Here is a 14,964-nt window from a genome sequence, read left to right as displayed (position 1 = left end):
CATCAAATAATGAACGTGAGACCAGAGATCAACGTTTCAGCTTTTATTTCCAGGTATTTACATCAGGATCTGATGCACAACTAAGAAAATATCACATTTTGTTTGAATCCACCCATTTGTCATGTGAGCAAAAGTATTGGAACAGATATACTTAAAACATATTTAAGTGAATAAGACTTAATATTTAGTTGCAAATCCTTTGCTTTCAATAACTGCAGCAAGTCTGTGACCCATTGACGTCACCAAACTTTTGCATTCTTCCTTTTTGATGCTTTCCTAGGCTTTCACTGCAGCCTCTTTCAGTTGTTGTTTGTTTTGTGGGGTTCCTCCCTTCAGTCTCCTCTTAAGCAGGTAAAATGCATGCTCTATAGGGTTTAAGTCTGGAGATTGACTTGGCCAGTCTAATACCTTCCATTTCTTGCCCCTGATGAACTCCTTTGTTGTTTTGGCAGTGTGTTTTGGGTCGTTATCTTGCTGCATGATGAAGGCTCTGCCAATCAGTTTGGTTGCATCTTTCCTTAAATTGGCAGACAAAATGTTTCTGTAGACTTCCGAGTTCATTTTGCTGCTGCCATCATGTGTTACATCCTCAATGAAGATTAATGAGCCCGTCCTAGAAGAAGCCATGCAAGCCCAAGCCATGACATTACCTCCACCCTGTTTCACAGATGAGCTTGTGTGTTTGGGATCATGAGCAGTTCCTTTCTTTCTCCAAACTTTAGCCTTTCCATCACTTTGGTAAAAGTTAATCTTTGTCTCATCAGTCCATAAAACTTTGTCCCAGAATTTTTGAGGTTCATCTCTGTACTTTTTGGCAAATTCCAGCCTGGCCTTCCTATTCTTCTTGCTAATGAGTGGTTTGCATCTTCTGGTGTAGCCCTTGTACTTTTGTTCATGAAGTCTTCTGCGAACAGTAGATAGTGATACCTTCACTCCTGCCATCTGGAGGTTGTTGCTGATCTCACTAACAGTTGTTTTAGGGTCTTTCTTTACAGCTCTCACAATGTTTCTGTCATCAACTGCTGATGTTTTCCTTGGTCTACCTGTTCGACGTCTGTTACTTAGTACACCAGTAGTTTTCTTCTTCTTCAGGACATTCCAAATGGTTGTACTGGCTATGGCCAATGTTTCTGCAATGGCTCTGATTGATTTTCCATCTTCTCTAAGACTCACAATTGCTTGTTTTTCACCCAAAGACAGCGCTCCGGTTTTCATGTTGTTTTCACCTCTGAATACAGTCTGCATAGACAAAACCTATCTTACCCAATCTGAACCTGAGTGTAGACATTCAGTGGTATTTATTGATTGAATAATGTATGTAATAGGACACACCTGGGCAACAAAACACACCTGTCAGTCATATGTTCCAATACTTTTGCTCACGTGACAAATGGGTGGGTTCGAACAAAAAGGTGATATTTTCTAATTTGTGCATCAGATCCTGATGTAAATACCTGGAAATAAAAGCTGAAACGTTGATCTCTGGTTTCACATTCATCGTTTGATGTCAAGCCCAAATGTTTTCAGTCTACAGCAAAAATAAAGGAATTGGCCTCACTGTTCCAATACTTTTGGAGGGCACTGTATGCTGAATTTTGTGCGAGAGAGGCTTCTCTCCTACTTATGTCAAAAGGTAATGCTGTGGATCCCACTCTAGTCCACATATTAACGTATTGCTTGAGTTGTCTTTTGATTTATGGTGTCCGGTCCATGAGGTCTGTGAATTGAAGAGATTCATTGAATTACTTCAGTAATCGTTATATCAACATAATAAGTGAATATGTGATGTTGGTTAGCAAAGCGTTTATACAAGTTAAATAAAGCTATGCACTATGTGATCAAGCTTGGTGCGCCTGATGATCGCGTGATCAGATTTAAGGAAAGGCACAGAATGCCTGCAGGTTTATAGTAAAATTAAAACACTTTAATTTAGCTTTACATTAATATCATACACATGGCTTTGGCTCTCCCTCTTCCAGCTCCTCAGCTCTCTCAATACCTTGATATGTTTCTCTCACTTTTTTATGTCAAAAGTTGTAAGGGTGCTTGTTATTCATACATTCATTCAGTAACAGTATGCTATTTATGTAGTCTGTAGTGAAATCCCACACAAAGTGAGTGTCAAACACAAAAGGAAACTTCACAGAAGTGTCAAACAGAAGGAGAAAATAGAAACTTTGCTTGGCAATTCATTCTGGGAAGGAAGGGAGAGCTTCTCAGAATTGATGGAGAAAACCTTGAAGAATTTGTAATTGCTGTTTCTCTTCTTGCTCTTTCTTTGAGGTTAACAAAACTTTTTTTTGATAATTTTAAAGGTCTTAATTCACTTGAGTCTGGAGAGACAGTACTCAAACCCCAATGGAAGGAATTAATTGAGAGGGATTGGATTTGAAGAGATGATAAATTGATGTATGATATACCCAAGTTGTCAAAGCAAGTAACAAATGATGGTAAACAAGTTTATACTTTTGAGAATCCATAAGAAATCCATGATTTCACATAGGCCTACAGTACATGAGCCAAGCAATTTGTTTATTTCTTGTACAGAGAACAGCTCTACCCTTGATCCTCAAGAAAAGGCAAGAGTTCATCAAAGAGTCTTGTCATGGTTAAGCCATGGATATTATTCTGGAACAGGAAGTGTGGAAACCCCAGAGAACAGTGATAGAAAGCAGTTGCAATAAAGAAATATTTTCCTTTTCCTTCCTGGCACACCCCTTGATTATTGAGAACAAGCTGTTTTGTCAACTGGATGAATAGTCAAATCATTTTTACTGAGAATGTTTTAGTAGCCTGTAGCAGGTTGAATATTTTATATAGACTAAATAAGCAGAATCTTTAGTAAATTATTCAAATGATAATATGAATGACAATATTTATAGGTTATAGAGCAAGCCTACCAAGGATAACATGGGTAATAACAACAATGTCAAATTACTCTTTGCTACAACTAGTCTCTCTGCTCAGTGACAGACTACCTGAAGTGTGTTCAGTGTAAAGTTACAAAATAAACATTGGACAACTACTACAATTACTGATGTATTTATATATAGGAGGGGGTGTAGCCATAGGGTGTAGCGGTCTCCATGGACAAGCTAGTCAGATGGGGCTGCAGTTATTCATTTAACCACAAGAAGTCAGTCAAGGACCGGTGGAAGCAAAAATCTGAATTGCAGTCAAAGAAAATGGCTACACCTCACATTGGTCTGATTGACAGTGGTTATGTTCTTGTTGTGTTGACAACTCATGTAGTGAGAAGCAATCATTTATTTAAGAATGCTTAACATAATCATGTCTTCAAAATGTCACTTACTTTTATATGGGGTTTTCATGTAAATTAATTAGGTTGTTGTATTGTATTTTTTGTGGTATGTGCCTTGCACTGCCACATAACACCAAGGTCAAGGGTTCGATTCCCGCATGGGGAAGTCAGTGTTTGGTGTTGGGCTGAGTTGGGCTATCTCCCGGGCCATTCTATGTGGATTTTGCATGTTCTCCCTGTGCTCACATGGGTTTCCTCCAAAAATGATGTAAAATAAAAACATTCAGAATTTATTGCTCTCCTGCACATGTTCCTGGTGTGGGACATGGGTGAGCACTTGTACTTGGTCCCCAGGTTAAGCCATTGTGGCTTGCCTCTGCTCCTGGCTGCTCTAGGAGGACTCCACCGCATGCGTGTGTGTTCCGCGGCTGTCCAGTGTGTAGTAGCACAGTCTGCTCTCAGTGAAAATGTGTTCTATTATGATGAAAGTAAAATAAAACTTAACAATGCCCAATGAGTCTTAAGTGAAAAATTAATCATTGCATATTTTTGTTGTTGTTGAGTAAACCTTGAAAAATGCCCCCACAGACCCGAACAGTAGACCTATGATAAAGTTTGAGTAGACCCACAACTACGTTGAATAAACAGGAGTTGTATATCTTTATCTATTTGATGATAGATGTATCATTCTTCTGTCTAATTTACATAATTTGCACAAGCTGTATGTATTCTGTATTTTTACATGTTTGCAGATTTCATTCCTTTGTCATTCGATGCACGCTTCACGGGTCTCAATGAACCTGGAGCTAGAAGCCTACTGTACTTCCAGACTCTCGTGTCATCCATGATTGCAGTCTGGCTGCCTGTGTAGTTTTTGTTAGATACACCTTCAGGAAGACAGTCCAAAACCTGTTCATGTATGTTGATCAGATATTCTAGATGTGCAGAGATGGAAACTTGATGCTGCATCACACAAGTATCAAAGAAGCTGCCTGCTGATCACTTCAGACTAGAAGAGACTTTTGAACAAAGTTCACCAACTGAAAGTATACTTCTTTTGTGTTCAACTTTAACCTAGTCACTGCTGAGCACGGCATTGGAGAAATGACCGTTCTGTCTTCAGGAATGTGTCACATCCAGGGATGTGACCAAGTCAACAAATCATTCACATTGGGGGAATTTTGAAAGTTCTGAACTGTCCAATAGTCTTTCATTTAAAATACATTGTATACACTGTATGTATTGTGATGTTTCAATGGTGTTTAATAATGTTTCTTGTACTAACAGTTTCTTTTTTCAATGTTTTGTTTCGGCTTGCCTCCTGTCACTGACTCTTGGCCAGACCGTCACTGACTCTTGGCCAGACCGTCAATTGATTCTCAATCGTCTTTCTGGTTATCTAGCACTATTTTTTGGTTGTTCACAATATGTACTTCTTGTTTTTGACTACCCGCAATGCTGTGGGGCTATCTTGTTGTTATTATCCGTGACCTATGCACTTTGTAAAGCTCTCTCTTGGAAGTCGCTTTGGATAAAAGTGTCTGCTAAATGAATAAATGTAATGTAATGTAAATCTATCTGGTTAAATAAAGATTTAATTTAAAAAAATATATAAATGCATAGAAATTCCTGTAACTCCTGAAACTCTACATGTAATTTATACTAACTTATTGATAGATCACAGCCATTTTGTAAAATGTTGTTTACAACAAAATATGTTTTGCCCTGTATGTTCTGAATGGAATAGAAACCAAAACATACTCCTGTAAAGTCTCCAGTGACTCAGGAACGCTAACTATTTTTGAGATGTGAGAGGCCACACCCTGTTGTTCAAGATGTTAGACAAGTTCAGATTACTTCTCTTAATGTAGACACAGTGTTTTGTAAATAGCTCCTGTTTGTTGAAGTCATGCTGCATGTGGCATGCACTTGATTAAAATGGTTCTGTTCCTTGATACAGGCAATGCCAATTTAAGGTAGAAATTATGTTACCACCATCTGTGAGTGTGATGCTCTGGACAATGTTCTGTTGGAAAACCCTGGACCTGGCCATTCATGTGGATGTAAATTTGACACATGACACCTACCTAAACAGTGTTGCAGACCAGGTACATCCCTTCATGGCAATGGAATTCCATGATGGCAAAGGCCTCTAGTAGCAGGATAATGCAACATGCCACATTGTTCAGAAAGAGATTTAGGAACAAGAAGTGTTCGAGGTGTTAGAGATTTGATCAAAGATGGTTTTAATAAACAGCAATAAAACATACATTGAACACAGTTACATGATATTAGCTCCAAAACCACACCCTTTTGTTTTTAGATACTTACTGTAACTGAGCAGAATGTGAATAAACCAGTTTGGAACAGACTCAACAGACTGGATAAAAAACATACATTTCCTGGTGCCTATGACACAATCACCTTTCTCTTGTTGTTTACTCAGCCATCAGAGCACCATAAGAACAGCGATCAACGTTGAAAGGGGAAAATGGCAGGGTCTGTACCCCCTTGCTTTAGTGGTGAGTCTTTAAAATACGTTTTATAATTAAATGATCATGTTGTTGAGATAGTTTCAAACTTTGTTTTCTATCTTCATGAGACTGACCATCCTCCATGTTACCTCACAAATGTCTACATTTTAACACGTAAATGTCAAAGTAACAGTGAAAACATCTTAAACATAGAGACTGTAACTTTACAGCAACATTGCTTAAGTTGGAAGCAGACTATTCTTTCAAAATACATATATTTTCACATGCATGAATTCATGTGTAAAAACAAAATCTTACATAAGTTTTTTTATGCATACATTTAACCTTGTTGTTGTATTACTAATGGGGACTTATAGGCAGTGGCGCCTTAATGCACGGGCTTACCTGGGCTTAAGCCCGGGGCTTCGACCAATCAGGGGCCTCTTAATTATAATAATACAAAATAATAATGATGATAAATGTCCGTATTCGCGGTGTCATTACTCTGCTCTACAGTGGCATCCGGTGGTGGATGTGGAGGGAGGCCCCCCTCCCCTCTCCCTTATGTTAACAAAATGTAACAAAATGTAACAAAAACTATAATAGAGGGTAAAGTGTGCTTGCTTGCGTCGGTTGCAAATTGGTCCATTTATTTGTGAAACAAGCTGAACCCCCTTTGAGACAAGCTATTTAACAATGTTGTCACCAACGGCAGTAATTCTCAGATGGAATCGCGATTCAAACAGTAGCTACCATCTGCTAACTGAAAATATGCCCCTAAACGCAACTTTTTGGATTCAGTCAGTCTAGAACCCTGCGTGGAGAAGCTGAATTGTGCTACGAGCAAGCTAGCCTAGCTGCTGTTGCTAACCAAACTACACTGAGGGGATTGTTTGAATGCACTTTCCTTCATATAAACTGAGTGACATATTTTTTTTCTATTCTCAAACCTGGCTCAAAATACAAACTTTTTCATAGATATAATTATGCTGAATTTAGCAAAGTTTGAAACAAATCTGAAATGGGGAAAGCAAGCTCAACCTTCCCATTAAATATGGATCATAGACACTAAAATCAACACACATAAAGTAGGCCTACATAATACATTTAAATGATTGTCAGGGATAGAGCCATATGTGTGATCCCCTTTATAAATAGAAAAGTCTTCACTACTAGGATGCTTTTGCTTTTCACAATGTATGCTTCATGTTTTGGCTACCAGTAATGTTTTTGAGGAGATCTCATTGTTTATGATCTCTGACCTATGCTCTTTTGTAATGCTCTCTCGTGGAAGTTGCTTTGGATAAAAGCCTCTGCTAAATGAATAAATGTAGGAATGTGGCCTGTTAAGCGATATGCTTCAGAAACGGAACTGTAGGCCTATTAGAGGAGTCTGTGTTAACCATACATGTAGCCCACATTTGTGTGTGTGTGTGTTGGGGGGGGGGGGGGGCTCTCGTAAAACTTATCTAGTATCGCTTGTGAGTGTAATGTGATGATAAATGTTTGTATCTGTGTTTCTTTGTTTTAATGTTGTCTAACATACCGCAAATGGACATACTGTGATGCAAGAACAATTTCAGACTTGTCTGATGATAAATTATCATCAATCAGCTGTACACTAAATGAAATAGCCTAATCGTGATCTAAATGAATGTTTACTTGAAACATAGTAACAAACTATTATAGTACCATACTCTTCCCACTTTAATTCGAACTCTCTCTCACCCAGAATTGCGAATGGTCCTCATTAGACCTGACAGATGTGGACTCACTGTGGCAAACACCATATTTGGAAAAGAGATCTTTGAGCCTGGAAACATCACTCTGAAGTGTGAGAATGAAAATAGGGAAGTGAACGGAAGGAAGGTATGTTTGGTCAAATCCCCTGTCTGGCTGAGAGGGTATTTTTTGTGTGACACACCTAACATTGTGAAGGATGAACTTGTGCTCAGTGTAGCTCAGTGTCCACCTGGACCCCATGCTTTCATCATCCAGATTGAGGCTAACCTGCCATTCACCAACCTATGTAGGAGATCTTTACAGCATCACTTGGAGCTACTTGGAGAGAATGTGTGGAATCACACTTTAGTGCTTTTCACTAATTTGGACTGTCAGGACAACTACACAGTTGAGCAGCACATTGAAAGTGAAGGGGAGCCCCTCCGGTGGCTGTTGAATAAATGTGCGAACAGGTATCATGTTTTTGACAGTGTTCAGAATATTGACCAGGTCGAGCAGATGTTTAAGAAGGTGGAAGAGATGGTTAAAGAAAACAGCGGCCGCCATTTTGAAATTGACAGTGCACTGCTAAGTTGCACTGAACAACGAAGGAATGAAGTGGACAGGAAGGCAAAGGAAAGACATCTAAGACTGCAAGAGGAAAGAAAGCAGCTTAAAAGACAAGAAGGTTACTTTTTATCATTCATAATAATTTTTCAGATTATACATTTTCACTTACATAGTAAGCTGATAGCATCATATCCTTGATTTCCATAACCTAACCCAACACATCTGTATTCTCTTTTTTCACACACCTTAACAGAACTCAGAATTATAATGTTAGGATGGGTCATAGCTGGAAAAAGTATAACCGGAAATATCATCTTAAACATGGATGAGTTTGGAAAGGAGGGACACACAACGAAGAGTGTTAAACATTGTGGAGAGCTAGAGGAATATCGGATAACCATGGTCGACACACCAGGATGGTGGAAGTTGTTGGGAGCAGAGTTCACATCAGATTCAGTGAAGGCAGAGATCCTGGAAGGTGTGTCTATGTGCTCTCCATATCCCCATGCCTTCCTCTTGATGATCCCTGCAGATACGTCCTTCACAGAAGAACAGAAGAAGGTTGTACAAGACAACATGAAGCTACTAGGAGAGCAAGTTTGGAGCCACACCATAGTGGTCTTCACTAACGGCAAGTGGTTGGGTGACTATACCATTGAGCATCACATTGAGAGTGAAGGCGAAGCTCTAGAGTGGCTGATCGAAAAATGTGGGAACAGGTATCACATATTTGACAGAGATGTGAAGGACATAAATAATGTCCCAAAACTGGTGAGAACAATAGAAGAAATGGTGTCAAAAAACAATCCATATGAGGCGAGCAGAGAGACACTGAGTCCCTTGGAGAACAGGGTATCCACAGCTGTCCAGAAGGAAGATGAACCACTTTTAAAGATGGTGGAAGTTCTCTACAGCGAATGGGACTGGAAAGCTTCAGAATGGTTTGTGATTGAGCAACAACTTCTCTTGGCATCAGGACTACTACCTATTTCACCTGGTAATCAGAGCATGAATGAACCATTACATTGTAAGTGATTTACAAACTTTCCTTGTAAAGACATTTATATAACATCACAGGATTTTTAGAGGCCAATCAGTCATGCATGGGCCTATGTCAAACATAACAAAAAATTCATTTTATAGCTTCTTCCTAGCAGTTGATTATATAAGCATTCCCAGAACTTTCTTTGATGACACATGTTTTTGCTATAATAACAATATCTTTACAATACATCAACATAGGGCTAGGGTTAGTGTTGCCTTCAGTGTGTCCTTCTATTTAAAGACCCTGGATAAAAAGTGTTATCTACTTAATGCTTTGTAGTTAGGTTTGCTATCTATGCTTGCTAGCTTTCTCAATCCATCTAATGTGGCGGATGCAGCATTGATCGCCACCTGGTTCAGTGCAGTGCATGCTGATTATACATTTTGTCTGATTCACTTATTCGTCACAGATTGTCACAGTGACACGAGCCATGATAACTGGAAACATGCCCTGAAAGGTAAAACGTTGTAAGAGTGCTTGTTATTCATGAAATCTAAAATCAGTAAAAGTATGTTATTGTGTTTTATGTAGTCTCAAACAAAAGGAAAGTTTCCAAAAGCGTCAAACAGGAGGAGAAAATAGAAACTTTGCTTGGCAAATATTTTGGGATTGGAAAGGAGAGTTTATCAGAATTAATGGAGAAAACCTTGAAGAATTTTGACAAAGACAATCAGGAATCTTTGGGTGAGTAGCAATTGAAACTTTGTCCCAAAGCTAACCAAAGCTATTACTCAGCCTTTTCTGTCAGTCTATTGCTTGTTTTTTGTGTTTTGGCCACTAGAGTATGGAGCTAGAAATCTGACTAAAGTATCTGAATTTGAATATGAAAAATCTGAAATATTTTTGTGTCGAATTTCATAAAATTGAAATATTGTGCTGTTGAATATATGATATCTGAATTATTTGTATGCCGAATTTAATAAAACGGAATTATTTTGATCCAAAAATACACCTTTCTAAAATTCAGATTGCAGGAATTCAGATTCTTGAAATTCAGATTGCTGAAATTCAGATTCTTGAAATTCAGATTGCTGAAATTCAAATTGCGGAAATTCAGATTGCAGAAATTCAGATTCTGATTTTGTCTGAACCAGAGCCATAGAAAAAGAATCTTTTTCTATGGCTCTGGTCTGAACTAGGCCAAAGGTGAAACAGCTTGCTTTCACAGGAAAAAGTAGACGATTTCAGAACGACCGAACTTTGCCTCAGAACCAACTGAGTTGCTAGTTGGAGGAATACCCAGATCACACATACGTAGGCTATCTGGGATAGCACACATACGTCCCGATGTGTAGAAGATACGTCGGCAAGATCTAGTATGGAGATCGTTGGCATTTGATCGAAACTGACTTCCAGACGACGTGTGGACGATGAATCCAATCACACCCGGCCGCACTACAGATATATCCTGTTAACCATAGCTAACTCCTTATATGCTGTTAAATACTATGTCCGATCTCTCAGACAGCAACTATTTCTATCCATAACCGATCTGAATTGTCACTTAGGAAATGAACATAGCCTATAGGCTGAACATTGATTTTGATAGGAATAAGGAGACAATGAAAAATATGCTTGACCATCCAAAATTGGGTATTAGTAATACAGTAGCTAGGCGTGACTTGATTCAACCTGGATTTTCTGTGTGGGTATTATAATTAAGAGACACAATTGAAGTTCATGATTTTATATCAGGCTGGATGTTGATGCCATCAAGCTCTTAAAAGAACACAGAAAAGAGAACAACGGAACATAAATATATAGGCTATAGCTTTGCCAGTTGTTCTGCGTCTTTCATCGGTCTCCGCCTTCCTCTGACTCTATCTCGACTCACTTGGTAACAGTAACTGCCGATTTTGGCAGAGGAGAAGACACAAGTTTTTACAAGTTTCATAAGCACTTAATACTCTTCCTCCAACGAGCAACTCTTAGCTTTTGTTCTGGGGTAAAATTCGGTCAGAGAATGTCTAGATTCGGTCGTTCTGAAATCGTCTACTTTTCCCTGTGAAGGCAAGCTGTTTCACCTTTGGCCTAGTTCAGACAAAATCTAAATCTGAATTTCAGCAATTTGAATTTCAAGAATCTGAATTTCAGCAATCTGAATTTCAAGTATCTGAATTCCTGCAATCTGAATTTTAGAAATGTGTATTTTTGGATCAAAATAATTCAGTTTGATTAAATTCGGCATACAAATAATTCAGATATTATATATTCAACAGCACAATATTTCAGTTTTATGAAATTCGACACACAAATATTTCAGATTTTTCATGTTCAAATTCAGATACTTTTGTCAGCTTTCTAGCTCCATACTAGAGGTCCTCATGCCCGGCTTGCTCAGTCCTGATTTTGTTAATAGGCTCACCTGGGCCTCGTTCTGTTAGGGGTATTTAGGGGACTCAGTCTAATGCTACCTTGCTTGATGTTTGAGTTTGCTGATGCCAGTTGCCTGTGCTGTTGTAAGTGTTTTGCTACATTTTTGTCATACTTTTGCCGAGCCGATTAAAAAACCCTTCAGCCTCCAGTTCCGAGTGCGTCTCGCTTTTGGGTTTAGCCTCCACTCGTGGTTCCAGATCCGAATTGAGCTCCGGTTCTGACACTTTTCTGTGTAGCAGAGAGGATACAGACGCTGACTTGCAACCACATGCGCTTGAGTTCGACTCTCCATACAACCTGTTGATGTTTGCCAAACATGAACACTCTTGTTGTCCAACTCTTGATCTTATATTTTGTAAATTTGTATAATATTTTGCCATTTTATGGGGGAACCCGCATCGCTGCTTGCAGCTATGTTTGCATTTTTTTAACTTATGTTGTTTCTCTTATCAATTTCCATTCCCTCCATGCAGTGCAGGGCCTAGCACATTTGGTGCCCTAGGCAAGGTTTATCTACAACCCCCCCCCCCTTCCCCCGGGGCGCAAACCCGGTGCGAGCGGACATATGACGTGCCGCGGTTGGCGACCTCTGCTGGTAGTTTGAAACTCAAGTAGAGCGGAAGGGTTCATTTTAATGGATGCACTTGGGAAATTGCCGCTCCCCTCTTCATGCCGTCCTAGGCAGCTGCCTATGTTGTCTATAGGAAAAACCGGCACTGCCTCGATGTCTTGCTTTGAGGTTCACAAACCGAATATTTTATTATTTTAAAGGTGTTGATTCAGTTGATTCTGGTATGACAGAACTCAAACCCCAATGGAAGGAACTAATTGAGAGGGAGTGGATTCGAAGAGAAAATAAATTGATGTATGAAGTCATACACAAGCTTTCCATTCAATGGGAAAATTATGGTAAACAAGTTTAAACTTTGAGAATCCATAATCAAAATTTAAAAAATACTTGTCGATTTAACATACAGTACATAAGTCATGTAATTTATAGTCTGTTTCTTGTAAACAGGTAAAACCTCTGAACTTGATCTTCAAGGAAGGGCAAGCGTTAATCAGAAAGTCAGCTCATGGTTACACAGCCATGGATATCATTCTGGAGCTGGAAGCGTGGAAACTCCAGAGAGCAGTGACAGAGAGCAGTTGCAATAAAGAAATATCTTCCTTAAAGTCCAGCAGAAAGGCTTAAGACGCACTTGTTCCGGGAGTACAACGGTACCAATGATTTGCTGGACCTGATGTTAGTTTCCTCCAGGAACACAATGACTGTTGTTGAGGGACTTGTTGCTTTTGTATTTTGTATAATGTTGGTTAGTTGTAACTGATTTAACTTTTTGTACTCGCTGTGAATTATATTATGGTTGCTTGCTTTTTCAACAGGTACACTCTTGCACTTTTTGAGTATTATGTTGTTGAATTGTAACTTCTTTACCTACATGCTCTTAGGGTCCTTCCGATTGGCACTTATTTGCTTTTCACAATGTATGCTTCATGTTTTGTCGACCCGCAATGTTTTGGGGCTATCTTGTTATGATCAGTGACCTATGCACTTTTGTAAAGCTCTTTCTTGGAAGTCACTTTGGATAAAGCGTCTGCTATATGAATAAATGTAAATGTAAATCTCGGGGTCGGCTTCCAATTCATTTCAATGAAACCGGGCTTTGACACTCGCGTAGGGCATTGTGGGAGCGCCAACGCTCAGTTTCATTGAAAATGAATTGGAAGCCAACTTTGACACGCCGCCGCTCCGCTGTAGAGTCTTGGATATTAATAAATGTTATCAATCTGCAGATTCAGAGAGAAAATCAGACCTCTGACAATAAATGACAACACAACACCAGGTTTAGGTCTCAATCATGTCTCTCTCTGCTCTGAAGGCCGGAGGACCATCTTTTATAGGGCACAAGAATGTAAACAAAGATAGTGACAGTCAGGCAGTAAAGACGTTACAACAGTCTCAAAGAAAGAGATTCACAGCTCCCAACACATGACCACTCAGACTAGAGAGTTCATAGTTGGCCCTCTCCTTGTAGCCATGACAAGGAACATTTATCCAGAACTTTCTCCTGACCCCGTACATCTATTAACCCTGACACATAGACACAATCTACTCTTATTAATAACAAGCTTACATGAGAACATCAAGAGAAGGCTCAAGACGCACTTGTTCCGGGAGTACAACGGTACTTAGGAATGGTTTGCTGAACCCAACGCTAGTTTCCTCAAGGATCACAATGACTCTTGCTTAGACTGTTGCTCTTGTTGGTTAGTGGTAGCTGATTTAAACTGTTGTATTCTATTTTAGTTAATCCTATTTTTTAATTGCTTTCCTACAGGTACACTTGCACTTAGAGATTCATGTTGTTTAATTGTAACTTGCTTAACTTAACATGCTCTTATGGTTTCTTCCCTTTAGCACTTATTTTTTGGTTGTTCACAATGTGTACTTCTTGTTTTTGGCTACCCGCAATGCTTTGGGGCTATCTTGTTGTTATTATCAGTGACCTATGCACTTTTTAAAGCTCTCTCTTTGAAGTTGCTTTGGATAAAAGCGTCTGCTAAATGAATAAATGTAAATGTAAACATACTAACTAGCATCCAGTGACTAGTTCTATTGATTAGTGAATAATGTAAGCACACAGGAACGTCCAAGACCTAGAATACCTGCTGTATGTTTTATCGGTGTGAAATAAATAAAAATAAAAATGAAATAAATTAACAATTCTTTTGATAACTTGTGAAGTCTACCGGTTGTTCACTGAAGCCCCATTCCAGATCCTTGGTTTAGCTAATTACTTCAGAAACAAACTGTTACAGTTGCTTCAGAGAATGGGATGATGCATTTCAGATGTCCTGGTAAGGTTATTAATTCTGATCAAGCTAATCTTTCACTGACCTCTCAAGATAGACAGACTCACTTGTCATGGCTATGTTTGTACACTATGATAACAACTTTGTATTTTGATCATGGACTATCTTTGCGGGTGCTGAGGATAGTTGGTGATATTTTCTGTGGATCACAATTTTTGTTTCTATTGTACGATCTCAACATCATCCATAAGGTCCTTGGGAATGTGTCTGCACTGTGGGCATGTTTTGGGCGTGGGTGAGTACTGTAGGTGTACAGTGTGGTTCCCTGTGGGTTATGTCCATATATTATATGTATAGACACATGTTGCGCTGTCTTGGTCAGTTCTTTTATTTAGCAAAAAGGGCCATCTCTTGCTGGTGGGTTTGTATAGTTCATTTAGGTCATGTGAACTGACTGCAGTTGAGAGCATAATCTATTCAGTAGGTATCAGTTCACCATCTCAGAGATAATATACAATATATGGGAGAGGAAGCCTTACAAAAATCCATGATCAACATTAAGCTCATCATGTCTATAGACAATCAACAGTCCTGAAAGAATGTCAGGTGGCACTGCAGTTATAAGTCTTTGACCACAAGATGTCAGCAAATGCTTACATATTGTTTTCTTAGTCCCAGACTGACATCTTGAGATGTCA

At 39.0% G+C, this 14,964-nt stretch overlaps 1 protein-coding gene across 3 annotated transcripts; it reads left to right on the top strand.

The window, feature by feature from the left end:
* The first annotated feature begins 5,662 nt into the window (after positions 1–5,662).
* LOC124473323 (GTPase IMAP family member 8-like) lies at positions 5,663–13,309 on the top strand. 3 transcript variants are annotated; one of them, XM_047028624.1, is made up of 7 exons: positions 5,665–5,784; positions 7,469–8,146; positions 8,282–9,055; positions 9,483–9,530; positions 9,605–9,757; positions 12,221–12,358; positions 12,468–13,309. In XM_047028624.1, the coding sequence occupies exons 1-7, from the start codon at positions 5,754–5,756 to the stop codon at positions 12,605–12,607; spliced, it is 1,962 nt and encodes a 653-aa protein (XP_046884580.1). In that variant the 5' UTR covers positions 5,665–5,753; the 3' UTR covers positions 12,608–13,309. The 3 variants fall into 3 exon arrangements, with proteins under 3 accessions (XP_046884582.1, XP_046884580.1, XP_046884581.1); XM_047028626.1 differs by lacking the exon at positions 12,468–13,309 and having other exon boundaries at positions 5,663–5,784; positions 11,923–12,313; XM_047028625.1 differs by lacking the exon at positions 9,483–9,530.
* Positions 13,310–14,964: the final 1,655 nt, after the last annotated feature.

Source organism: Hypomesus transpacificus, chromosome 11 (genome assembly GCF_021917145.1).
Source record: "Hypomesus transpacificus isolate Combined female chromosome 11, fHypTra1, whole genome shotgun sequence".
Classification (NCBI taxonomy): Eukaryota; Metazoa; Chordata; class Actinopteri; order Osmeriformes; family Osmeridae; genus Hypomesus; species Hypomesus transpacificus.
This window is presented reverse-complemented; position numbering and strand designations above follow the sequence as displayed.

What these genes read in the sequence shown, in the direction of transcription:
- LOC124473323 (XM_047028624.1), top strand. Translation starts at nt 5,754, where the DNA reads ATGGCAGGGTCTGTACCCCCTTGCTTTAGTG. An exon ending in CTGGAAACATGCCCTGAAAG is followed by an intron (nt 9,531 to 9,604) that starts GTAAAACGTTGT and finishes TGTTTTATGTAG; the next exon opens with TCTCAAACAAAAGGAAAGTT. An exon ending in AGACAATCAGGAATCTTTGG is followed by an intron (nt 9,758 to 12,220) that starts GTGAGTAGCAAT and finishes ATTATTTTAAAG; the next exon opens with GTGTTGATTCAGTTGATTCT.